Source organism: Pseudoliparis swirei, chromosome 24 (genome assembly GCF_029220125.1).
Source record: "Pseudoliparis swirei isolate HS2019 ecotype Mariana Trench chromosome 24, NWPU_hadal_v1, whole genome shotgun sequence".
NCBI classification, from domain to species: Eukaryota; Metazoa; Chordata; class Actinopteri; order Perciformes; family Liparidae; genus Pseudoliparis; species Pseudoliparis swirei.
In genome coordinates this window covers 16,877,640-16,905,088 of record NC_079411.1, presented here as the reverse complement: position 1 = coordinate 16,905,088, position 27,449 = coordinate 16,877,640, and the positions used below count along the sequence as shown (strand labels likewise).

The window sequence follows — 27,449 nt, the reverse complement described above, 5'->3', positions numbered from 1 at the left end:
ACCTAAATACAGCTTTCCAGTCATAATTGGGTTATTCAGCCCTCTTCCTGACAAGCCAATCACCCAATGAATGTGTTCAGCGACGCACTGTATGATACCCGCGTCGGTTTAAGAGGGTTAAAGCAGCGCTGGACGTTCATTTACAACCGAGTCTGTTTTGACCACAGAAATGAAAGAGATACACATCTTTTTAGAAATTATATGGCAAAGTGTGTGTGTGTATGTGTGTGTGGCATGGCATTGTGCAATCCCTCGTACTTTATCATGACAATAAAGCTGAACCGTAACCCGGTAGTTGGAGTGAACAGAAGATTTTCTGGTTATTTGGGCACCAGAACTGGAACATATTGCCATATTTCAATCCAACAGACACCTAAAAACATACCAGATTATTGCACGAGCAGCCACAGCGCGCCTGCAGACAATCTCTTTGTCACCATCTCTCCACCACTCGGAGACACATAAAACACACACACACACACACACACACACACACACACACAAACCTCTAGTATCCTGTCTCCGGTCCGAAGAGTGCCATTATGTGCTGCCGGGCTGTCGGGGCTGATGTGCTTGATGAAGACTCCCCTCATCATCTCTCCGGTGCTCAGTCTCCGGCCCATGCCTCTGCCTCCCATGATGCTGAGGCCCAGGGATTGGCCCGGCGCTCGCGTCAGCCGCACGCTGGAACACAAAGCGAGGGATTACGAAGCTGTAGATCCATCTCACAGTGTGGGTAAAGGTGGCGGGTAAATGCACGTCCTCCTGTATGTCTGATGAGGTCTCACTTGGCTTGAAACATTCCTACGAAAATGCACACGAGGGATGATTAATCCAGTGGGTGTGCTCTTTTTTCCCCGGCTCTATCCACTGTTAAGACTTTTAAAGATTAAGTCAAAACAATAGGATATTATATCTGCCGGGGAGAGGCACACAAAAGCTGGTCTTTGCACGGCAGCGCGGCTTATGGGATTTATCGAAGCGGAACGCAGCCGACAAACGTGATAAATACGGGTTGTGAGAGTCGTCGGTTTCTCTCGGCCTTAAGAAATATGAGCGCGGTGAGTCGGCGCTGTGCTGCTCGGCCCCGGCTGTGAAACATAACCTGAGCGTGCTGAGATTCTGCTAAGCCTCCGCTGGCAGAGAGAGAGGATAAAAGGGTATCGCGGAAATGGAAAAATCGGAGTAAGATCTAATGGAGGCTGTTACTGGTTCACTCACCTTCTCGGTTGATCCCAAGAAACGGCGGCGTGAGCGCCAAGTTCCTCCTCTCCGTCCACCTTTACCTCCGGCTGTGCCCCGGTCTTCTCCTTCTCCTTCTTCTCCTCTACCATCTCCTCCTCCTCCTTCTCATCCTTCTTGGGAGGGAGAGATTTCGGAATCTGCCAACTGATGGTGGAAATAACAACAACAAGCAAACAGAAATAAAATTAGTGATGTTGAACGAAACACCTGATGATTTTGCACATCAAATACGCAGATCAAATACGTATTCAAGTAATCGTTAATTAGAAGTCGATGGATAGAAAATGCACATTTTGGTGATTGATTCATCGTAATCTCATTCATCAAGCAACAATGCAAAATATAACTTCTCTCAAATGTGAGATTTTCTGCTTTCCGCTGTTTTCTGTCAATATATATCAAATGTCTCAGGGTTTTGTTTGTGATCAAAATTGTGCCAATCCAAATAAAAGTTGAATTATTTGTGGACATAACCGTAAATTGCAGTCCGCTTAGAAAGCATCCGACTATGTGATATGATCAGAACTGCTGTGGATAACGAGGTACCTTAGCGTCATTTTTTTCGGACACACTCAGAGATGCATCAATTAATCAATCAATCCTTTAGTGGTTAACTGCCAAATTATTCGTCAGATATCGTTGGATAATAGCTTAAAGGTTCAGAAACAAGTTTACATGATTCCAACTTCTTTAAGTCAGACATTGATCTGCTTTCTCTCCTCTGTGATGCTAAATTGAATAACTTTGAGTTGTGGACACAAAGAGGCATTTAAGGACGTCGTCTTGGGATTCGAGAAACACAGATTTCCCACAATGTTCTAATATAGAAAATAATCATCAATGGTATTAATTGCTAGCTGCAGCCCCAGACACGCTGTAACACACTGCAAAAAGTGATTTATATATATCGGCAGGCCTTGATGATACACCGCTTTAGGTGCAAATAGAGCTGAAAATACACAATTTCTCCCAGCAAGGTCACAGTAAGGTAGTGTCTTTACAGAGTGTCTGCGTGTGTATATAAATAAATAAATGTGTAGGAGTATCTGTGTATGCACACACACACTGTATGTGTGAAAGAAGGAGGTAGAGAAGGAGAGAGTTTTTCATGAATATATTTAACGGTGGAGGGCTGTAATAAGCCCACGGAGGTGAGTGATAGCGGCGCTATCTGCGCAGCGGGAGCCTATAGCCAGTTAAGTTACAGAAGAGGGCAGAACAAATGGCTGAGAAAGAGAGCGGCCAGGAGAGGGGGATAGTAACAAGGCAGAGGAGGAGAGGGAAGAGGAGGTGAGGGGGGAGAAAAAGACCCGAGATGAGAAACAGATGTAGGCACAAGGAGTCGAGGCAGAAGTGTAGCAGAGAGAGAGAGAGAGAGAGAGACATAAAGACAATGTATTTCGAGATAAGGGGCAGAGAAAAAAGAGGAGAAAAATAGGCTGCGGAGAGAAATGGGAGTGAGCGAGAAGGGAGAAAGGCAAGAAGACGGAGCGAAGGCAGCGACAGACAGAAGCGAAACAATTCATTTTCGCTGACAGTCAGCACGGAGAACCATAAGCGAACCGCTAAATATAACCAAGAGATTCAACATTCAGACGAGGCTTTCGCCTTCAATAGAGAGGAGGATGGAGACGGATGGAAAATACGGACTGGAAGAGGCTCACGCTGAGCCGTCTGCTCGCGGTAACACATTGTTTTTTCCCCTCGTGGACACGGCTAATTAATGTGTCAGATAACAACTCAGATCATTAGTGTGAATTAAAGCTGCTGGGTGTAACTGAAAATGTGCGATGTGTTATTAAAACCCCGGCTGAGATTAAAAATCAAAGGCCCACGGTTAAAACGTAGAACCCACGATGGCAGAATGTGAGTGAATCATTTCATGGCCTGAATTCTCTGCATCAACATACAGTCTTATGTAATAAAGCTGGAGCCCTTGAAACAGGGTTATCTTGCACTGCGGGGCCCTGAGTGGGATTAGGTGACCATAAATAGTCGTCTGAGACCTCACGTTACCTTGAGTCTGGGGCCGGGGTAAAAGTAGGGCCTCTGAATGGAGCTTTGGATGATGCTCGGACCGCTGCACGATCCGGAGCTGCGGCGTTGACTTTGACTGAGGCGACGGGTTTGAGGGTGGCCGGAGCCGGAGCCGGAGCCGGAGCCGGAACCGCGGCTCTGACCGGACCTGGGGATCTGGACGAGGCCGGGGAAGCGGGCTCCGGGGAAGGGGTCAGCGGGGTGGGTGAGGAAGAGGAGCTGTCCACTGCGATGGAGTCCAGAGGGGGTAAACACAGACGGGTACGGTACTGATCCACTTGATGGGCTGGGACATAGATTATGCTGAGGGACGGGGAATGTGGGGAAAGATGGGGGGGGGGGGGAAGAAATATTAATATGACTTAAGTTTTCCCTAATGCACAACTATTTAACTGTCAGTACCAAACAATGACTAACAGGATGAGAAGGAATGACACAAATGACATTTATTGTATGATTTCTACACAACATAGATGAATTATTATTATTAACCTTTTCAGCACCAAGCTATTTTTCGGCATCTGCTCTGAAAAATTGCATAAAGGCTGTATATCTACAACCACTAGGGCTATTTTAATCATTTTTACATTTTTTAATTAGTTTAACTTTTGTTCAGATGTGTATGTATCAGTCTATATGTTACTGGGTAAGAGTAAATGAAGATGGCACACAGAAAAAATATTAAAATGTCAGGTCCAAATTGAAAAAAAGCACTTCCAGGATGATTATATTTTTGGGATGAGGCAGTTGAAAGGTTTAAAACTCTCACAAATCATATTAAAATATGTGAACATTCTCTCTGCAAAGTTCGACTTTGAAAAAGTAAAAGCAGAACAAAGTTAGAGAGGTTCAAAAGGTTATTAGGGACGACGTCGACGTTACGCGACGTCCGACCTATTATTATATTGCATGTTATTATATTTTATTATATATTGCTTAGCAGGGAGATAGAGTGTCTCGGGACGCCACGACAACGTTCAAAATTTCCATTATTATTATCATCACCGCTACGGGAGATCATGTGATCGGTTCCTCTGTGTCTGTCCAGGCCTAATCTCGCATTGTGCTGCAGCAAAATCAAATCTATATTTCTGGGTGGTTATGGTGATCGCGGTGACTTACACATTCTCAAAACAACTTGAATTGCCTGTTTTAGAGCCGGCCATCGACTGCAGGGGGCTGTTGGTGATGACACAGCTGAGTGCACTCACTCGTGGTGTTTTGGACAGTAAGCAACAGAGCACTTCCTGCTGAGTGCCGCCGCTCGGCGCCAAGAGGCACATTTGGGGAAGACCGTTTGCTCACTTTTATAGTTTTGGACAGTGTGTTTAGCGAAATGCTCAAATGCTTGGAGCGTAACATTTTTTGTTTTGGCAAAATGTTTGTGAAATTGCCTTCGTACATCGGCGCTTGTTCCTTGAGATGGAATGGAGTGTGTCCCTTACAGCCCATTGGTGATGTTGGGGTTGCCAAATGCATTGCATAACTTGCAGAGATCTGGGTACTGAGAGCCCCTTTGTACTCAAACCGCTGTCACTATCAGAGGGACACATGACACGTTTGGGCTTCAACAAGAAGGATTATTTGATTCCCATTTCTGATCAAAAGCTAGAGAGGATTGACAGCACTCTCATGTCTGTACTGCAGATATAAAGTGTTGTGTTAGGTTAAGTCTTGGCCGGTTGTGCTGACTTCCTGGAGTCTTGTTGTTGCCATGAGGTTGAGTGAGAGTGGTATTGATCTTCTCCACCAACTCTCTGCAAGATAGCAAATTAGCTCATTTTCAAAAATGTTAACATCAAAAAATATAATCAGAGCTGTCAGATTGATTTCCGATTCACATAAATAAACACTTTATCTATGACAAATATGCACCACTAAATAAGGAAAAGGAAGGCTGAATACACCTGAAGCGACGTAAATGAAATAATGCTAAATAATTCTATTCATCCTGAGTTATTAATAAGCAATTAATAATGCATTTTTCTCTAAGATTAAAAAAAACCAGAAATCATATAAGAAAAAATAAGAAAATGCTTTGCCCAGATCTATCGGCGCAAACAACATTATTTAAGTAACATGTCAAGGACATCACTAAAGCCCCATAACCCTCCTCCAGCTCCCATTGTTGTGTGACGCGACCACCAGACACACTGTTGGATTCAGCTGAAAGGGCCTATTCCTCTCATGGTGGCAGATTGAATATGGAGGTCTTCCGCGCTAAGCTGTTGTGACTGAGACATGTGGACAGCCTGTCGTGTCTCAACAGAGGCAGTTAGATAGTGACAAGCCCTCACCCATCTATGTCGGGCTTATTCTGAGGCTGCCAAATCAACTCATCTGCCTCCACTCCACTCCGCTAGTTTGTCTGCAGTGCTTGTCAGGAGGAGGAGGAGGAGGAGGAGGAGGAGGAGACAGCGGGAGCGTGAGGGTGATCGAGGAAGACAGAATGTGGTTGTCTTTCTGTGTGTGTGTGTGTGTGTGTGTATTGTGGTGTGCATCTATGAGAGGCTCTTTAAAATGCTCTTTTATTCAGAAGCATACTGTTCAAGGTGAGATGAGGGATGAATTATTCAGAGATATTACCCATAGGCTACTGATGTAGCTTACCACCACCGGGATGACTGTGTGTGTGTGTGTGTGTGTGTGTGTGTGTGTGTGTGTGTGTGTGTGTGTGTGTGTGTGTGACTACTGGACTCTGTAAAGCGACTTCGGGTGCCTTGAGAAGCGCTATATAAAATAAATGATTATTATTATTATTATTATTATAGCAGGAAAAATGTGTTTTTGGAGGTTAGACCATTGAAAGGCTGTGTATGCGCTTGCATAGGTGTATGTATGTAGAAGCGAGAGAGAGAGAGAGAGAGAGAGAGAGAGAGAGAGAGAGAGAGAGAGAGAGAGAGAGAGAGAGAGAGAGAGAGAGAGAGAGAGAGAGAGAGAGAGAGAGAGAGAGAGAGAGAGAGAGAGAGAGAACATTTTGCAGGGCGGTGGTGGAGGTGGGACACATCTCCAATCAGCCAAACAAGCGTTGTCAATGTTGAAGCCGTAGCGGCTGATATTATATAGGAAGTTATAAATCACCAAATTTCCCCCTCGGGGGCACTCTTAAAAAATTCATTATCGAAATTAATTTAACACGACTGCAGCGCCTCGCTCGATGACGGCTGCAGTGTAAAAAAAAAAACGAGGTGGTGATGTAGAACCAAAAGTGCGCCGGGATCATTTATCCGCGGTGACGGACGTGTTTTGTGACAGTGTACAGGGCACGTATTTATATCTATCATGTTCCATATACTCATTGGAGACGTACACACCATCTAGAGCTCAGAAATGTAAGCAGTATTCAATTACTTGTTTTTTTTCCTCCAGTAGATGATTGTTCTCTGCATACCCAAAGGACCTTTCAAAATTCTCTCTTAACTCAGAGCTTACTCGTTTCTTCGAGCGAGGACGTGTTTAAGCTACGGCATGAGGGAACACTCATGTGAAAGTCATATAAATAACTGTGATAAATAACTGACTGGAATAGGTTTTCTTTTTTTAATGTGCCACAAAGTGTCCTATACTCTTGCCGTACGTAATGTTGATTACAAATATTAGAAAACAGCCAGGACACTTTTTAAGATGACTAATGGAGCTCAAAATACATTTTACACAGCGACAAGGAAAATGAGATGATTCAAACGTACATGATTTAATTTGTATCTGCCGCGGCGCCGTTTACATCCATTTATGTCCATATCGCCACAGCTCCATCGTTTTATCCAATTAGACATTTGCGGGAAATTATCATACGTGGCATGTGAATTCTTAAATTCTGACTTTCTTTTGGAGAGGTAGCTCAGATCATCGCACACCAAATTCTAAATAGTTCGACCTTGAGTGAACGTGGACGTTGGTGCCAAAATTGTCGGAATTCGCTCACAGCTAAGGATATCAAGAGAACGGTGTCAAGGTCACAGTGACCTTGACCTATGACCTCTACATTCTATTCAGTTCAGCGCAGCACACCTGTGACACGGTTAGAAATGCATCGGATTAGGAGGATCACCATCACTGCGTTTGAAGGGGGATGGGAATCATCGGAATCTGTTCTTCTCGTTGCCCTTAAAAGCAGCTCCCTTCCTGTGGCGGCTTATTGATGCATTCCTAATATTATAAGTCTGGTTTCTCCAAAGAGGAAACTGATTCTGCAGAGCTTTCATGGAGCTGTGTGTGAGCTGCACCATGACGTACTGCTCGGTTTTTCTTTATTTTTTCTTTATTAAATTTTTTTGTGCGACTGCCGTTCGACAGTGACTGGCTCCTCACCTTATCTCCGGCCCTACGACGGAGTGTCTGCGGAGCGCGGCTCTGGCCCTGGCGTTGGTCAGATTGCAGGTGGACTCTCCGTTGACGGCCAAGATGGCGTCCCCCACCCCAAGCCTGCCATCCTGGCTGACAGAGCCACCCTGGACCACGCTGCGCACCAGCATGCCTGAGCCGTCCGTGATAGCGCTCACCGACATCCCTGCCAACACGCACACACACAAACACACACACACACACACACACACACACACGTGGGCACAGGTGAGTGGCGGTTCTGGCTAAGGCTGCTCTGAATGAATGCCAAACAGACAAGAAAGGAACCCAAACAACACACCTGAGAGCGAGCATAATCAGCATAATCAAGATAGGTACGAAGGCAGATTAGCACACAAACATGGCCGTGCATGCTTGACATTTACGCGGCGCCATCACTCACAGAGGCGCGCAATTGCGGACACCCGCAAAGGGCGCAGGTGACTCCCGGGGCAGCACATGCCAGCAGCACAAACACCTGACACACACTTTGGCTTGATCCAATCGGACGCTAGGTGGATTACGCAAACACTTAATTAATGCAAACAGGCAGAAGCAGACACACACACACACACACACACATGCTCTGCAGACAGGAAGGGCTGCAACCAACGCATCCACAACACTATGGTCGTACATCATTTGAAGTTGGTCAAAGAAATGACTGTGCTTTATTTTGTTTTTGATCAAATAAATCGTTTATTGTTTGTTTTTATTTTTTTGGGTATTACATTCAACTTACAATACAATCATAGTGCCTGGAACACACGGCTACGAACGCTGACAAGACGAACAGAAGTCACACATTTCATGAGAAGGAAGACTGAGGTGAGATAATGATGAATATCTAAAAACACATAGCATCAAAAACATGTAGGGATTTTTTTTTCGATAACAAAATGCTGAATGCACTTTTAACATGAATTCCCACATAAAAATCTTTTTGTTTTGACCTCAACGAACGTACAGTGAATGCAATAGGTTCACTCCGTTCGAGAACAAACAAAGACTTCTAAACAGGCTGCAAGTATTCATGTTTTGAGATGAGCAAGGCAAGAAAAGAAGAAGAAGAAGAACAAAAAGACCTCATTATGATCCGTTAAAGCTTCTTCGTTAACAGCCTGCTCTAAAAAGCGATACAGTCATTGTGCTACAAACCAACCATAAGCTCTACCTACTGTACATCTAAATATGGGTATTTAGTCATAGTTGCATAGAAATGTACACCGGACCTTATAATAGGAAGAATGTAAAGAGTACGACAATCATTTTGCCGAGTAAAAATATTGCCTGAGTAATAATATTGCAGAGTACTACAACAATATCGTTATAAAGAAATCCCCAGTTATTCGGGCCTTACAGGTGATATTTGCTTAGAAGGTCAAATATATTTGACATAAAACACAGAACTTTTGAAACCATCCACATTTGGATATCCAGAGCACGATGTCGCATTAAATACCTCGGCAAGCAGACCTCCAATATTTTAAACAGATGAAAGACCAAAGAATACACTGACACGCAGACTGTAGGTTATGACCTTGTTATTATTTTACCTATGAACATTTACATAATCTTAAACTTCCGCCCACCCTAATACACAAACACACACACACACACACACACACAAAGTAATGTGTTGAGTTTGTGTCCTTGCGCTTTGCACAGAGCCCTGAGATTAAAGTGCAGGAGCCCCTTACACCCTGTTGTTTTCCTCCATGTCATGTTTGAATAACCAATGAACTCTCAGCTCTGGAGTATAAACACAAACCTATTTAGAGGTCAATAAATACTTATTGGTTTTAATGGATTACTGCTCATGCACCCCCATGCTAGCCTCACACACACACACACACACACACACACACACACACACAGTAATCATCTCCCCCTCTCAGGTGGGAGAAGCCCATTACTTCACCGCTCCTCTTCGGGGCGGTCGTCATTATCGCCGTGCCGGCGACGTACACACACCAAGAAACCATCACCATGAGAAAGACGGAGAACATACCAAGGCTACGGTTGCCCCGGACAACAGTGATTGTCCTCTCAAAGCTGGTGCGGGGGGGCAGAGGCGGTGCCCGCTGCCTATAGTCGTCCTCCATGATGCTGAAGGGATGCCGCAGCCGGTTTTCCTGCGAGAGGGATAACAGAGTGAGTATAGGTGGAACTATCGGATGGATGGTCACGGAACTTTGCTCAGGTAGTCATGGTCCCCAGAGGATAACTGACTGTGCTGATCCTCTGACTTTTCTTTTCGTCCAACAGCCTCAGCTGCACTTTGAGTTTCCGGTCATTTAGTACATGTTAGCATGCTAACCAGCTACGGTGAGATGCAGACAGCAACCTTCGGTTCTGCCAAGTGAAGCCAATGCAGAAGTGTTTTACATTTTGCGTTCTTTCTAATCACCAGCAGGGGGCGACTTCTTAGGGGCAGTCCTCAAACCAATGGCTGACGTTGCGATGACTGCGTCCACTTCCTGTATACAGTCTGTGGTAAGATGGCGAGCATGATTTGCGTTATACCTTGCTTAACATTAGCTTGTAACATTGTCATTAGTTGTGTTTCCATTCAATTGTTTACCACACTTTCAGCAACCCTCTTAACAACATGTTTTAAGCAAAGGAAATCAACTTGACCGTAGGCTACTTTGGTCAGAAGTTAGCTCTATAGGCTTTGCGTGACTAAAACGCTGAGAGCAGAAACAGCTAATCAGTCATAGCCTACGGGTTAAATGTTTTGAAAAAAGTCTTTACATAACCCACTTAGCGGGTCAAATCTTTTTATTTAAAGGCAAAAAACAATCAAGTTTCTTTGATGTTTGCCTTTTTAGCTTTTCGAAGGCAATCCTTAAATGAATGGAATGGAAACATGCTACTGAGAGCATGTTAGCATGCATAGCATCACAGAGCTGCTAGCATTGCTGTAGACTCTTACTCTTGTTTTATCAGAATGTTTGACTCCTGAAACAAAAAACATCAACCTCTGGGAGAATTCATCCAAATACTATCAATCTGTTAAAATATTTTACTCTGGATCAAAATGGTACTGAATTACTAAGCGACCATCCCAAGGGCCTTGTTGCCTACACAGATTTGTTCCAATATAAGCTCTGGTGCACATTATTTAACCCCTAACCCAGATATAACAACTTCTAGAAAAGTACTCCATACCGCATAATGTCCAAACCTACTATCTTCACGACTAATCAGATTTCTGATGTGATGAAAAAAAAAAGAAGATTTCAAACAACTATTAAGTCTCCGGGAAGAAAGCCTTCGGACTAATTCTGAGACATAAAACATGCAGAGGAAGACTTGGCGCCGTACGTGATGGCGGCTGTGTTGCGAGCTCCTGGATTTTGTAGTAGTTTTTTGTTATTTATTCTTCTTATTGCGACTATTTTTGCACAAAACGTTAGCAGCCAGTTAACGTACGACAGATGCACACTTCTGGAGATTGGATCGGCAGTTGCTCGCCGCCTACCAGAGTTTTTCAACTCTTACTCGGACGTCCCGCCAGGAACAGTAGCGGAACTATCTCCGTCCATTTTAGGCGCGATCTCACGCAAACGTCGCCGACGGAGGGGGAAGCGAGCTGGCGTGCTGGTTAGGCTGAGACGTCGAGCCAATCGACCCCCACTACCCACCATTTTACTGGCAAATGTACAGTCTTTGGACAATAAGCTATGCGAGCTCCAGGCTCGTATTCAATTCCACCGGGAAACTAAGGACAACTGCATCATCTGCCTTACGGAGACATGGATGTCGGAGGAGGTTACCGACTCAGCCATCGAGCCGGCAGGATTTTCCGTCCACCGCGCGGACAGAACAAAGACTCTCTCTGGTAAAGATCGTGGAGGGGGGGTATGTCTCATGATAAACAGATCTTGGTGCAACCAAAGTCATGTACATACTCTCAAGTCGTTCTGTTCCCCGGACCTGGAGTACCTAATGCTCATGTGTCGACCATTCTGGCTACCGCGGGAGTTTACAGCAGTCACCGTAACTGCTGTGTACATTCCGCCTCAAGCTAACACGGACATAGCGCTGAAGGAACTCTACGGGGCGATCAGCGAGCAGGAGTCGGCACACCCCGAGGCTGCTTTCATTGTGGCGGGGGACTTCAACAAAGCGAACCTGAAGAAAGTTCTCCCGAAGTTCTACCAACACATAAAAGGCAACACGAGGGGAGCGCATTCTCGACCACTGCTACACTCCCTCCGGGGATGGATCCAGAGCCCTCCTCCGCCCACCGCTCGCAAATCGGACCACCGCTCCATCCAACTACTCCCCGCCTACAGGCAGAGGCTTAAGCAGCAACCAATCGCTGTGAAGGAAGTGCAACGCTGGTCGGACCAATCGGAGTCTATGCTACAGGACTGTTTTGAACGTGCTGACTGGGATATGTTCAGGGTCGCGTCGGACAACAACGTCAGTGAGTACGCGTCCTCAGTCACCGGGTTCATCAAGAAATGCATAGATGACGTTGTTCCTACCAAGTCGGTTCGGATTTATCCCAACCAGAAACCGTGGATAAATGGCGATGTTCGCGCTGCACTCGCACGCGTAACACCGCCTTTGACTCGGGAATATGGCGGAATACAAAAGAGCCCGCCACGACCTCCGTAAGACCATCGGCTCTGCCAGCGGGAGTTCAGGAACAAGGTGGAGGAAAAGCTCAAGAGCCATGACGTGAGAGGTGTGTGGAAGGGCTACAGACAATCACGGACTTCAGAGGGAACACCAGCGGTGAAGAGAACTCCTCTACCTCCCTCCCAGGCGAGCTAAATACATTCTTTGCTCGGTTCGACGTGAACGGCAGCCCGCCGAAGGCAGCGCCGCCTGAGGAGACCAGCCTGCTGATCATCTCAGAGGCTGACGTGCGCAGAGCCTTCAAGCGGGTGGACATCCGGAAGGCGGCAGGTCCCGACCACATCCCGGGCGCGCCTCAGAGCATGTGCAGACCAGTTGGCAGGAGTCTTCGCAGACATCTTCAACCTCTCCCTGTCCCAGGCTGTTGTTCCTGAGAGCTTCAAGATGTCCACCATTGTGCCTGTCCCCAAACACCCCAAGGTAACCTGCCTGAATGACTGGAGACCCGTAGCCCTCACCTCGATTGTCAGTAAATGCTTGAGAGGTTGGTCAAGGACTTCATTTGTTCCATGTTGCCTGCCACGCTGGACCCATGGCAATTTGCATATCGTCAAAACAGATCCACCGACGACGCAATTGCCATGGCACTTCACACCGCCCTTTCCCACCTGGAGGAGGAACTGTTGTGTGCGAATGCTGGTTGTGGACTACAGCTCAGCGTTCAACACTATTGTTCCCGCCAAGCTCGACACCAAGCTCAGAGGTCTAGGCCTGCACTCTACCATGTGCAGCTGGATACTGGACTTCCTGTCGGGCCGCCGCCAGGTGGTGAGGATGGGCAGTACCACCTCAGAGCCGCTGACCCTCAACACGGGAGCCCCTCAGGGATGCGTGTTGAGCCCTCTCTACTCCCTGTACACCCACGACTGCACGGCCATGCACAGCTCCAACGTCATCATCAAGTTTGCTGACGACACAACAGTATTGGGGCTGATCACCGGCACGACGAGACAGCCTACAGGGAGGAGGTTGGATCACTGGTACAGTGGTGCCAGGAGAACAGCCTCGTCCTCAACGTCAAGAAGACCAAGGAGCTGATCGTGGACTACAGGAAGCGGAGAGGAGAGCACACCCCATCTCCATAGACGGAGTTGCAGTAGAGAGGTCAGCAGCTTCAAGTTCCTCGGCGTGCACATCTCCGAGGACCTCACATGGACCACGCACACCACTCACGTGGTGAAAAGGGCCCAACAACGCCTGTATTTCCTTAGGCGACTGAGGAAATTCAACATGGCCCCCGCATCCTCAGAACATTCTACACCAGTACCATCGAGAGTGTTCTGACAGGTTGCATCACCGTCTGGTACGGGAACTGCACCGCCCTGGAGCGTAGGGCACTACAGAGGGTGGTGCGGTCGGCACAGTACATCGTTGGAGGTGAGCTTCCTCCATCCTGGACATATACACCAAGCGGTGCGTGGCCAGGGCCAAACGGATGATGAAAGACAATAACCACCCCGGCCACAAACTGTTCACCCTTCTACCGTCAGGCAGGCGATACCGCAGTATCAAGTGCCGCACAAACAGACTGAGGGACAGCTTCTTCAGTCAGGCCATCAGGCTGCTGAACAAGGACTGAGACCCTCATTAACACTACACACCAGAACATATTCTGTGAATATCTATGGCCATGGTGTATATTTTATTACATTGTTTATATATATATATATTGTATATATATATTGTATGTATATACATATATATATATATAGTCTCAAAAAGTGTATATTTTATTACATTGTTTTATATATATATATTGCCATGATGTATATTCTATTACATTGTTTTATATATATATTGTTAATACTTTCTTCTTTTTTTTGTGTGGATATTGTATAGTTTATTCTCATTCTTATTCTTTTTTTAGTCTGCTACTGCTGTCGGGTGTTTTGCACATAAGAATTTCACGAACCGATTATACTTGTATAAAAGGGGATGTGACAATAAAAACTGATTGATTGATTGATTGATTCTTTGGTCCCCCCAGGGCGCTTCACAAAGAAGAAAAAAAAGAGCCGACCGGGAGATCGACTTTGAACCTTCACAGAAATTGCAAGCAGCCCCGAAGTTCTGAAACTACCTTTGCAACAAGACGGTCTTTGATGAGAACACACTGAAACTTGCTGCTCTGGGTCTGTGTGTGTGTGTGTGTGTGTGTGAGATACATTTAGGCATTACTGCACGCCTTTGGCTGGACCGGGCGCCAATGTCGTGCAAGCCGTAAGCACTTTTCATTCAGAGGCAACTGTTGGTAATTAGGGAAATGTGAGAACAAAAGGGCTTCCTCAATAGGATTGAGTTGAGACCACAATGGAGAAACAAAGTCTTTGACACAGAGTACTTTCTCTATACCTGGCCTCGTGTTACGGATACAGACGGCCTTAAGCTCGCCGCTGTAGAAGCAATTAAGGGAGAGAACAAAAAAAAGAAGATAACCTCCTTCCGGGCAGCTCAAAATGGCTACGTGCAGAATCTCAGGTTTGCATGGTAATGAACAACGCTTCATGTGTGATGAACCACAAGGTTCAGACATCTGCAGCGTTAGTGTAACTGTCACTGCAATAGATGCTTTCTGACGAATCCAAAGTGTCGAGCTAATGCTGATTTACAAGTATCCCGTTTGGTAAATGTGCATGGATTATATAGTTATGCAGTAGGTTTTTTTTAATGAAAAAAACAAACAGATTTTGAACTTTCAAATTGAGAAGACTGACAGCTCTATTTAAGATGTATATTTGTAGATTAGATACACAGAACTAGTGCTTCAAAATAATAATTAAACAATTCTGGAGGATGGCACCTAACTATTTGTCAAGCCAACAACATGAGACAAAGTGCCCTTTACTTTCCTGTGGCCAAAGTTCTAGTGGTTTATTAAACAACAAAAGAAATGAGCAGAAAGTATGTAAAAAATAACTGAACTAAATTATTACAGTTTGACATACCGTTGAAATATAACACGGCTGGATGACGCTGTTGTCCTGGAAGTTGCGGGTGTTGGCGTTAGCCTCCGCTGCCTCGGCTAGCAGGCTGATCTGAGCGTGGCTGTCGGTGTCATCGAAGGAAGCCCGCAGGCTCCTCTCTGAGATCGGCGTCAAGCCGCCGCACAGTTCCAGCTGAGAGATCAAAAATATCCAAAGATTTAAAGGAAGGAGTGGGGCTGAAGAAGGTGGCTGTAAATTAGACACTTCCTTCTCCTTCCCCCTCTCGCTCCATCTGTAGTGTGGTCGAGCATTGTGTTCAATTCTCATTAAAAATTCAGACGGCCTGTAACTGGATTCTCTTGTTGCTTGTTACCATGCCACAGTCCACAACAATAAGGGGAAGAATACTGTGCTCTTCAGAAAAAAAGCAACACCCGTTTAAGTAATTGTCTTGCATATCTAATATAAAAGTAAAGCATCCTTAATTAAAAAGTCCACGTCTTAATGTATGGGTAAATATGCTGCAGCAAATGATATAATGACACACTGTATGACAATATATAAAGTGTCTAGTGTCAGAATTGTAATCCCTTTGAGGACTCTGGGTGTATTCAGCTATTTAATGAGCAGGAAATCCTTAACACAGTCCTGTATTTCTATTTTGCTAACTTGTGGCAAAGCACCTTCATTTATATTTTTGTTTTTCAATTTGCTGGATTAGCGCAACACAGATCCAGTTTATAATAGGATTTTAAAGAAAATGTACTTTGCAACATGAAGTATGCTATAGAGTAGAATGCCCCCCTACCCCCCTGGCATTTGTTTTACTATTTTATTGCATTACAACACTAACATTTTCCTCTGCCATTTCAAATTAAATGAGATATTTACATCTCCTTACATACCGGCAGTGGTTTGGCCACTCCAATGAGCACAGGGCCGTAGCCGGTGGACTTCAGGACGTGCACGGCGTAATCGAGGCTGGAGCCCTCTAAGTCACTCTCGTTAACGAACATGAGCCGGTCACCAGGCAGCAGGCGACCGTCTCGGTCCGCTACACCACCGGGCACCAAGGACCGGATTACCAGAACTGTTTTGGTGACATCTTCAGGATCCTAGAGATAGATGGAAGACACACAAGGTCACTTAAATTAGATGCATTGTGTGCTCGATGAATGCAGGCAAACAACCGAATAAAAGGGACCAGTGAACGGGTTGTGTGGTCTTGCGTAAAGGCAACCAGCTGCAGTGAAGCTGCCATTTCTTTCCATGGCAAAAAAAGCCATAGCAATGAATCTATCTCATTAAGATGAAAACTAAAAACTGTAGAAAACTTCCGTCTCAACGGTTCAGCAGACAAATACCCAGAATACAAGAAGTCCACATGCTTCTCTTTTGCCTTCGCCCTCTCCAACCTGACACTTCTATTCTTAGACCGCAGACTATTTCAGTTTGTTCTATTTGCAGAAGGGCTTGCGGGCACATCTCTGACCTGGTAGTCCAGGATGCTGAAGCCCAGTCCCAACTCGCCTTTCTCCAGCTCGACCACCTGAGCGTCTCTCTCCCACATGGCCAGAGGGGGAGACATGGGGGGCACGCCGCGTTTCGTGATGTCCTCGGCCGTGGGACAGGGAATGACACAACCCTGGTTCAACTGGGACAAGCAGAAAGGACCGAGGGAAGGAGATTGATTCACGATGTCTACACTGTATTACACTGATGCTTTACCCCTCCATTCACCCTGTCACCGATGTGTGCCCTCACCTTGTCGTTGAACTCGGCCAGCAACTCTTTCAGGGTGAGATGGACGTCTTCCTCCTCTTCCTCATCGCTGTAGGGAATCATGGGGGGTACAATGTGCGAGCACACCAGGCAGACATGCTTCGGTAGCTCCTTCAGAATATTGACAACCTCCTTGTGCGTCTCTCCAATGAGAGGAATCCCATTCACCTGCCAAGAGGACACTTAATATAAATGTGTGTATATATATTTATATATATATATCTTTTTTTAAATGGATATTCCTATGGTCTGTTATTGGCTGGGTAATGCTTTAATCTTGTTAAAAAAATAGAAAGCAAACACATGTGCTGACTACAAAAGGTTAAAGTGAAACATTGAGAGTGTCTCTTCCCATGACTGTGTGTGTATGAGTGTTAAAGCTGTAGGCAGGCGAGGCTCATTTAAAAAAAAGAGTTGAACAACGCCGCCGCCATGCAGATGTCGCCCGGGGGAGATCAAAGGGGTTGGAGCTGCGACGCACGTGTCAAAAGAGACACGGAGGACACAAGACAGTTCGAACTGTTCTGTGTACAGCGAACAAAAAGCTACTGTGCGAGTTCATCTGAGTGCTCGTCATGATGAAGGATGCGTGAACTGGCCCGGCGGAGGAGGGCAGGCTCCAATGCACAAGGGCCCACACACTCACACCCACGTTCTTATGCTGCAGGCTGTACTTGAAACTGTGTGGCGTTGTGTGGTTTTTGATATCTACATTGTAATATTCAATATGCCCATAGACTGTATTTAAGAGGCGGAAGTAGTCACTGTGACGACACCCATTGTTTTGTTACCGGCGGATTTGAAGCCGAGAGTTCGACATTTCGGACATCGGCATCTTGTTTTTTTTTTTTTTTTGCAACCAGAAGTGACACAACAGACCAGAATATTTCAATGAACTTTTTCGTAGCCTAACTGAAAACAAAGGGTTACAATGTGAAGAGGCAACAAATCACGTCCAATGTTTACTCGGGTAATGAATCAAGTGGGTTCCTTTTTTCTTCCAGGCTTTCGCTTAATTCAACGTTTTCTTTGCCACCATTTCAGCTCAGTTCCTGTAAACCGGCGTAGGATTAAAGCTAACTAGCCTAGCTAATTCCACCATGCTTTATTGCTACACCGGTTACAGGAAATGAGCTTGTCTGGCTGCATCGTCAGGCTTTGGAGATTAGCCCGCTACAACGTGATGGCAACATTACGCTACAATGTTAAAACCATCCCGTTACATTGATCTGAATGGTGTTGTCCGCGCTACCATGTTCTAGTTCTATGATCTCATATCTTGAACTGAGCTGAGTTGCAGACGAGTCCGTTACCTCCAGTATCTGGTCTCCTGTAAAGATCATGCCGCTTTGGCCAACGGGGCCCTCGGGTAAGACAGAGCACAGGTAGTGATGCCCCGCCCGGGCCTCCAGACTGATACCGAGGCCGCTTGTCTCACTGAACCGCTCCAGCTGACACACCTACAAAGAGTGAGGTGAAGTTGAGCGGTGAAGAAGGAGGTATTGTTATTGGACATGACATGTCAATAAAAATAATAAAGCATTGATAGATAGGCACAATATTAATATTCAGGTTTTTCTACGCAAGTTATCGTAAATGATCATTTAAAACTACAGAGACGTACAATGACTTCATATCGCTGTCCGACTGCATGCTGCCACCTCTTCCTCAGCTCCTCCTCCTCAGCCGGTGACAGTTTCAAACCTGTAAAATGTGCACACATACAAAGCCAATCACCCTCACCTCACATATAAACACACATTCCCATTTCTGATGCTCCTATAGTCCTGGATGATCCAATCAATAAAGAATGGGATTGTATATGAAAACATCACTTTGGCGGGTTTATAGTGCACAAAAACAACATAATTCATCCTGAGGGAAAGCAGCATGTCAACCACAACCACTCAGACAGGTTCACTCAGACAGGCCCACACACATACACAAATTCACCATCTTGTGATTTCTTTGCATACGAATGGTTTCCCGTTCTTTGATTAAACTCTACAGCAATCAGGGCTTATTGGTCTGTGCTCTCTAATCCCCCCCCGCCCCCCCCAAAAAAAAACGTTTGTCTATATGAAGCCGCACATGCAGGCGGGGCACAGGGACAAATCTCGCCGGAATGAGCGAAATTAGTCGGGTAAAAACACAACTGAACAACGCTATAAATAGACTCCCATCAAATTGCGCGCCTCGCTGCCACATCGCCGTTGCCCGAGTCCAATCAGCATATCAGACTCCCGAGTCCCCTGATGCGGTTGCAGGCCGCGGTGCAGCATGGGAAGTGGGAGCTTACCGTTTCTGGAGCCGTGTCGGGGATGCCCATTGGCGTATGCCGCTCGCCGGGAGATTTCACGCAGGGAGCAGATTCCTGGGAGACAATTGGGGGGAAGATGCATTTTGAGCACACACACACATGCAGGGATCCAAACACACAAGAACGTGTACAAATTCCCAGCAAGCATTGTTCTACTTTGAGCAGGTATCAGAAAGTTAATTTGATCGTGATTCAACCAGACTGGGCAGGAAGCTCCTGTGGATGATTACTTCCATCGTGAATCTGTTCCCCCATATGCTCAGTAACTTCAAACATCCCTCTCTCAGCAAAAAGCAACCTGTCTCTTGAATCCTGTTCAGGCCCAGTCTGTAGGGATTGCCTTCGTGGAAGCTGTGGGAATGTCGGAGGGGGTGCAGCGGAGGGACCGGGGCCAGGATGTGACTCAGACGCACAGCCTTCCTCAGCAGCCTCAGTTGGACCAGGGGGCCCGTCCTCCTCAGCACCTCCATGGCGCGCTGCTCGCTGCAGCCCTGCAGGCTCGCCCCGTCCACCTGGGGAGGGGGGACGAGACAATGCGTCAGTGAGGAGTAGCGGAAGAGAGCCGGGAGGAAACACAGGTATGATGTAGACAAAGAGGCGCACACTGTGGAGGTAAATTACGTGGGAAAGCAAAAATAAATCAATAGTAATTCAAAAATAAAAGTTGGAAAGCGTAGGTAAAAACAAGAGATGACGAAGAGACGGATGAGAGTAAAAGCAAAACCAGAAGAATTCCCCTCCATCAGCTTAAAAAGACCCTAATTGGTTTACAGTATATGGAACTACTCACAGTTGCAAACTTTGCAGATTTCCAGAATCGTTAACATTCAGCAGAGAAGATATTTCAGACCACAAGGTATTTGTCTTCAGAGGGCACAATAACCCAAAAGAGGAACTCACAGAGAGGACGATGTCACCGAGGTTGATGCGTCCATCTTGGTCCACGGTGCTGCCTTTCACGATGCTCTTCACTACCACACCGGCGCTGTAGACTGGGGAGAGCGAGATCAATTCAGAGGAGAACGTAGCGTTGCTTGTGTAAACTTCGGTTCGTGCTCACACGACATCATCATCAATTACTCACATTCAGCGGGTATCATTCATCACTTTGTTCAAAGTTTGTTTCGGCCAGCTTGGCTTGGAATATTGATGGTTTGCTAGTTCTTGTTCAAACTTGGTATAAATGGTTACCTGAGTTTAGGTCACCTATGTAGCTGGAAATAGTGAATCCCAGGCCCCAACTGTTCTTAGTGAACTGCACACTGAACTCGTAGTCGTCATTCAAGTCATTGAGCTGGTAAAAAGCACAGACAGTGAAACAAACCATGTTGTTATTGGGAATATTGTATTTCCTTTTTTTCTTTCATTGTAAAAAGTTAGCGTTTGACTTTTGATCTATTTCACACCTTGCCGTCCAAGCTGTCTTGGCTGAGGACCGGAGATGAAAGGTGGTTGTCCTTGGTAACATCCCTGGCGATGAGCAGTTTCACCTTGGTACCAGCATTTTGCAGCACCTGCATTCAGGTGGTCATATGTGGATGTGAAAAAGTGGTATTTTATTTTATTGTATATTTGTAAACATGTTTGCTGCAGCTACAATACATTTCCCCTGTCATAAAGTAATATCTAATCTAATCTAATATAATTTTAAATAAATAAAATAAAAAAAAATCTGTTGAAGGCAGGGTTGGAAATCTTCCTCAAAAACCTTTTTTTATATATCTTGTTGAAATTATCATTGTATCCTGACCGCAAACATTGCTTTTAAATACTACTTATTTACTGTATCGACAATAATGTCTGCTTCAAGGGTGTTGTTCGGCAAACCCTTGATATACAACAGACAAACAGCCGTAAGGTCCCAATCTGTGAATATCTTTCCAACTTTACCAAACATTGTTTTGTCGTGTCCATGATGTCTACGGGTTTTTATGAATAGAGTACACCTCGTGACTCACTCTCAACCAATCAGAATGCTTGATTTCATCTACCCGTATTATAATGATCATTATTGGGGGAGAGGCTTTGGAGGCAGGCCTAAAGGACAACACAGATTTTCTTGCTTGATTTAGCGGCTACTGGCGCTAGCGCCGCAAGCTACTTTCATTGGAAAAGATGTGGCAACACTGGTCTGGCCTTTAAGAGGCAGCTGTCCTTTAAGAGTAGCTTAGGCCCACTGTGAAGAATCAACCCCAGCTTTTCTATGGGACTTACTTTTCGGAGGTAAACACAGAGCCGGGGTCAGACTTAGCTGTTGTTTGAAAGACACACAACATAATACAGACAAAGACTCACCTGTGCCACCTGCTCGCTGTTCATGCCCGCCAGATCCGTATCTCCGATGCGCAGGATTTGATCACCGCTACGCAGACGCTTATCCTGGGGAGTCCCGTTACAACACAAATATTCAGTGTGTTAAAATCTTTAAACATGTTTTTTAGACTTTAGCGAACACACTACAGTTAAATACAACATCTGAGTATGTTGATTCACCTTAGCATTCATCATTAAGGAAGGACTAGATTGAGATTTTGGGGGGAAGACACTTATTGTCGTTGAGAGTGAGGTGAGAAGAATGATAGCACTCTCGTTGACAGTGGTGTCGATCTTCTCATCGAACTCACTATTTATTTACCTAACTATTTAAGGTCTGGCTACGCAGTTGATTGGCAGGTGGATTTACCCGTCCGGCAGCTCCGCCAGGAAGAATGGTTTTGACCATGACACCTGTGCTCCGACCTCCTATGATGCTAAAACCAAGACCTTTCCCGTCATTAATCAGCTCTATCATCTCCACATAACGCCTCTGACATGGCAGCGGTTGTAAGAAGACGGAGGGAGAAATACATGAGAGTGGAAAAAGGAAAGTGAAGTGCTCAGGTCAGAAGTTTGATTTTCATTGTTAATCTACATCCACTTGTAACACCTGACATGTAAGCCGACTGTACCTCGTGAGCAATGGCAGACAGGTGTCTCCCCATCGACATGGTGCGGGAGATTCGGGGTGGGGTGCAGTACTTAAAAAGGAAGAAGAACAAAAATGTCAAACTTGAAATGACATTTAGCTAGACGCGCTAAACCTTCAGACAATGTAATATCCAATGTGCTTGAGTTTTACAATGAAATGTGATATTATCAAAGGTGACATTTGGAAGGGTGATGAATTACATTTTACAAGTGAAAGATCTGTCTCTATATATGCGGTTGTTTCATAGAGTCTAAAAATAAATGGCTTTCTTTTACCATATACCTCTCATTTACGGTGTGTGTTTTTTTAACCTACTTGCGATTCAGTGGGAACGCAGTTGTCCGGGTAGATGTCCGAGAAGGACAGATCCTGCGAGCCTAGGTAGGAGGTGCTGCCGTCCTTGTAGATGGATCTGGCGGTCCCTCGGTTCTCCATGGCCCATGTGTAGGAGTCGCTGTGACTCAGCGTCTTCAGGTCCACCACCACGCCCCGGCAGGGGCCACAGTTCATGGACACGGATTTGGAAATCTTTCCCTGGTAGGACTGAGAGAGCAATAAGTGATGGATAAATGAGGGTACGATGGAAAAAGAGGATACACGTGTACAAATGGAGTGGATGCAAGTAAAAGGAGATGGGTTGGGTGGGATAGAGAGACTGAGTAGATGAATGAGAGAATGATTGAAGGATGCAAGGGAAGTGGAGAAGGGAAAATGATAAAGAGATGGTGAAGGGGGATTGATAGAGAGGTGGGGGCATTACTGAGAGAAAGAGAGAGAGAGAGAGAGAGAGAGAGAGTGAGGGAGGGAAACATAGACTGAGACAGTGATGGAGGGAAAAAGAAAGGATTAGGAAAATGAGAAAGGAGGGCTACTGTGATACAATGAAGAACAATGTGAGAGGGAGGACAAATGTGTGTTATCCAAAAGAAAAAGTACAGAAAGATAGGTTTAAAATGGAGCGGAGAGGGGAACGATAGCAGCGCAGGAACATAAGGATCTGAGATAAAGGCTTCTGTTCAACACCACATAGGTACCAAACTGTTCCCTTCTGTCTTTGTGGTGTTCAGTTTAAAAGTTCAAAAGGGAGTTTTGCTAGATACTATTAAGACTACACTTTAAATAAAAACTTGTATTTTTTAAAGATACAAGGCCTTGAACCAAAATGGTTTCAGTGTCTGTCCTGATAACAATCCAGAAGCCACTGACATGATCCAGTGCCATGTTTCCTGGAATGCAGAGATGCTAAATAACGACAGGCTCACACAAGGCACACAACGCTAATGTAATAATCCTAGACCGTGATGCTTTGGGGTTTTCTTATTACAGTGCACCGCAACAGAAGTGATCATTACTGTTGACAACAGTGGTGGATGGATAAAGCACTTAAAGATTAAAAAGCGTGCTATTTAAAAGATGTACCATGAATCAATTAATTTCCCTTCATTTCCTGAATCAGCTTGTGCAAACGCTATTCGTTCGTTCCCAACCAGTCGACGCTTGATTCCCCGGATCCGCTTCATTTAAATAACTACATCTGACAGCATCCAATCAAGTTGCAGGAGAGAACCGTGAGGAAGTTAAGTTACTGCGCGCCAGTTGGCAAACCAATTATACCAAAATCCTTTTTTTTTGGGTACAAAAAGATATGCAGTGGTCAACAAAATAAATTGGTGTCTGAAAAACATTCCTCTTGTTCTTGAAACTCAAGGTTTAGGCCCGGTGACTCGCCTGTCTTGTGTCTTGACATGGGACTAGACTCCAGACAAAACGTGCAAGCCTTGAGTCTATCTTGACTTGGGACTTGATTCTGGACATATATCTGTATATACTGTATATATATATATATACACACATACATATCAGTGGCGGTTCGTCCATAGGGGGCGCTAGTGCGCCGCCCCTCTTAAAATTTGGAGATGAAAAAAAAAAAAGAAGAAAAAAAAAAATCCTGTCAAAAAACATTATATGCCAAATCATTTAAATAGTAAATATACCGTGTTGACGCGCTAAATGTGTGTGGGAGACCGTAAGCCCCTGTCAACAACCACTTAAGTTAATGTGAAAAATATAATATATCGCCATTATCACGGGAGAAGCCCTCCCTTTTCGAGGCGCTGGTCTAACGTGTGTACGGCATCGATACAACATTTCAGTCGTTTTGGCAATGACGGCTTCTCATTGGCGGATGAAACCGTGAATCTTGGGTCGCAAAAATGTGCGCCGTGATTGGATTATTCGGCAGATCAGAGACCCGTATGTTCCCTCAGCCCATAGAGCAGTGTTGCCAGGTCCGCGGTTTTCCTGCGGAATCGGGCCACTTTGAAGTGTTGCGGGGTTGAATTTTGTGTCCTTGGTTGGTAGACCTATTTTGCATGCAAATTACATGAATATCTTTAAATAAAAATCCATATTTTAAATGAAATAATTTATTCATACCCAAATCCTACCAAACTGACTCCAGATCAGCACGTACACACATTTTATTTATGATAATATACTGTATCTAATTACACAAGGCCATTTTAGGACCTAGGTGAAATAACTTGAGGGAAAACTGCTTTTAATGCTGGCAAAATAAACATATGTTGTTACTTTGTAGATATTACAATACATTTGGCTATGATAGCAATGCTGTTGGACTTTAAAAGCAGTGTATATGGTTTGGCACGGGCATATTTTGAGTTCTGATATTGGGCTGGTTTTTGGGCTGGTTTTATCTCACAGACCTGGCAACCCTGCCAGGGAGCTCCACCTCCACCTCCACGCAGGTACGCGAGCAACATAGCTAGCAGAAGCTTGTTGTTAGCATGGCGTCGGTGACTGAAAACTCTGTGGTATCTCTACGCGAAAGACCTTTCAATCGACGGTCAGATATTGACAAGAAGAGGCTGAAGGAGTTGGGACCCGAACATCCGGAATTAAAAATTCAGCAGCAAATCGCTGACCGCGGGAGGACGTACACCCGGAGATTCTCCTCTAGCCGATATGGGGTTAGGGTTAGCTGAATGCTCCATGAGTAATTCGTTTTTTGTTCCCCCTGTCTGTTGTTCCAAAGTCCTGGGACTGAAACTCTCTGGACTACAACGGGGTGAGGGATCTACAGAGCTTCAGACAAGTGTAAAGCACGAATCTTGCCGCAGTTATCTAGCTAAGAGCATGGAGCTAACTTAGCGAGTTAGCTTCATGCAGAGCAGTAGGAGACCGAACTGGCATCGAAACACAACGAAGAAGTTCTGAAAAACAGACACATTCCCTCAAGAATAATGAAACAGGCTGGTTACAGACATGATTGACTTTAACCAGAGAGTTATTGATAAGTTTGCCAACTTTAAAGAGAGGAGGCTACTTGTCTTTACAGTAGTGGGTCTGCTCTGTCAAACACCCAATGTAACATGTGATCTCTTTCTGACTCTATTCTGCTCTGAACCTCTTTCATGTGAGGGTGAAACTCTTTTATTTTGCAAACCTCTGAAACCCAACCCAATGTTCCTTAAAGCTGCTCTGAACCTCTCATGCCCAAAGTTACAGTGTGTTGATAGTTGTTATTGGACAGTGTTGAGCACGCTGTGTTCTTGAAATAAAGCTTTGTTTTTTACAATATTCTACTCAAAACCTCTTTTCTTCTCATTGTTGAGTGCTATTTAAACTGCGCCCCCCCCAAAAAAAATTCACCAGCCGCCACTGATACATATTACACATACTGTATAGACGAAAAAGAAACTTATGACAGATGACTTATGAAAACCTCCTCAGCATGAGATTTAGCCACTTCTCCCCGTCCCCCTCTTCCTCTATTTTTCTCGAAGCTTTAGTGGTAAGCTTAGGTAAGATGATTATTCATCCAGTTTTGTTCGCACATTCAGTATTTTGGGAACGATTCCGACTGCTTTCTCACCATTCTATATACACCAAAACGCCCCTGCAGTCCTGCTTGTGCTGTACCTTGGCCAGGGGCTTCCGCTGAGCTTGCTGTAAGCTGAGTATATGATGGAACAGGGGGCTCTGCAGGACCGTCTTCAGCAGGGAGAGTTTCTCCTGCGTGGCGGCCTCTCCTCGCTCCTTCAGTTTGGCTTGCAGTCTCTCCACGGCCTCCAAGGCAAGCTGAGCGTCTGCAGAGAAAGTGTATATATTGTTGTGTCATTCAGAAGCAGGATTTCTCCACATATTGTTGCTGCTGCTGCTGCTGCTGAGTGACTCTGACACAGACCCGGACCTTGGATAATAAGCCGTGAAATGCCAGGGCTTAATTGGGAGCGATGGGGGAAGATATTCTCGTGACTTTGCAAAAAACTCCAGGATGACTTCTCCTGTCAGCACTGTGATACGTATTAAAAAACAATTGTGTTTTTCGGGGGGATTTCTTTTACATTTTTCCTCAAATCCTTCTCAGTTCTCTTGGCAAAGTAACGGAGTTTCGATCAGTAATTGTCGGGAAAATTGTCGACGCAAAATGTTAATTCGCTACGGGACAAAACAAAAATGGCGAGGAATTCAAAGGCAAACAGCTCAGTGTTGTGTCAGGTCAGATCACCCTTGTTTATTCGGTGGAGCAGGAGCGAATGAGCACAAGTCACGCTTGCAGTAATTGTACCTGGCAGAAGGTTAAGACCCTGTAAACTCTAACGCCAATGTTTTGACTACCGACCAGACTGCAAGTCCTGTACAACCTGTGCGCGTGACCCCCTCCCCCCCCACACACACACAAACACTCCCCCCCCACACTCGCCCTGTCTGGAAACAGCAAACCACGACTGACACCTTAAATCGTAAGCCTCTCATACTCAGCAGTGGCAGTGGCGGGTGGGGTTGGGGGTTTTGGGGGGGAGGAGTGCCACCAAAGTTCACTGGAGTCCACTTACCCATGATTTCCATCGCGGCCTCAGCGGATTGTTGTGGTAGAGGGGTGCTGGGGGTTTGGGGGTTAAATTGGGTATTTTTGACTTTCCGGTTTCAGTTACATTCTTCCCTGCTTGGCGCCTGCAACATGAACAACAACACACACACACACACACACACACACACACACACACACAGACAGACAGACAGACAGACAGACACCCACACAGACACACCCACACACAGAGCATATTTTATAAAAAGTTCCAAGTTGATCATTATTAATACAATTACAACCAAACAAAATAAAGTCTCCCCACTGGTCATGTGCAGAGGA

At 45.3% G+C, this 27,449-nt stretch overlaps 1 protein-coding gene and 1 long non-coding RNA gene across 13 annotated transcripts in view; one reads left to right on the top strand and one right to left on the bottom strand.

The window, feature by feature from the left end:
* si:dkey-92j12.5 (multiple PDZ domain protein) overlaps positions 1-27,449 on the bottom strand; it is a 41,937-nt gene that overhangs the window by 13,568 nt on the left and 920 nt on the right. For 10 of the 12 annotated variants that reach the window (XM_056409035.1, XM_056409038.1, XM_056409037.1 and 7 more), the window contains exons 2-22: positions 27,136-27,253; positions 26,219-26,385; positions 22,592-22,819; positions 22,257-22,325; positions 21,604-21,687; positions 20,715-20,822; positions 20,500-20,602; positions 20,209-20,300; positions 19,607-19,820; positions 19,288-19,362; positions 18,613-18,692; positions 18,302-18,448; positions 16,971-17,156; positions 16,699-16,860; positions 16,112-16,321; positions 15,228-15,398; positions 9,638-9,761; positions 7,594-7,792; positions 3,262-3,585; positions 1,222-1,389; positions 507-684 (exon numbers count right to left, since the gene is read on the bottom strand). In XM_056409035.1, the coding sequence (XP_056265010.1) occupies positions 507-684; positions 1,222-1,389; positions 3,262-3,585; positions 7,594-7,792; positions 9,638-9,761; positions 15,228-15,398; positions 16,112-16,321; positions 16,699-16,860; positions 16,971-17,156; positions 18,302-18,448; positions 18,613-18,692; positions 19,288-19,362; positions 19,607-19,820; positions 20,209-20,300; positions 20,500-20,602; positions 20,715-20,822; positions 21,604-21,687; positions 22,257-22,325; positions 22,592-22,819; positions 26,219-26,385; positions 27,136-27,148 (3,102 nt within the window). In that variant the 5' untranslated portion in view covers positions 27,149-27,253. Of the gene's footprint in view, positions 1-506; positions 685-1,221; positions 1,390-3,261; positions 3,586-7,593; positions 7,793-9,637; positions 9,762-15,227; positions 15,399-16,111; positions 16,322-16,698; positions 16,861-16,970; positions 17,157-18,301; positions 18,449-18,612; positions 18,693-19,287; positions 19,363-19,606; positions 19,821-20,208; positions 20,301-20,499; positions 20,603-20,714; positions 20,823-21,603; positions 21,688-21,991; positions 22,201-22,256; positions 22,326-22,591; positions 22,820-26,218; positions 26,386-27,135; positions 27,254-27,449 lie in introns of those variants that run through there. The other 2 variants (XM_056409036.1, XM_056409043.1) reach the window with 2 other exon arrangements.
* Positions 9,695-16,760, top strand: LOC130189980 (uncharacterized). The gene is made up of 4 exons (XR_008830888.1): positions 9,695-9,780; positions 9,895-9,954; positions 10,040-10,122; positions 16,674-16,760. It is a non-coding gene; the product is annotated as an uncharacterized LOC130189980 (long non-coding RNA).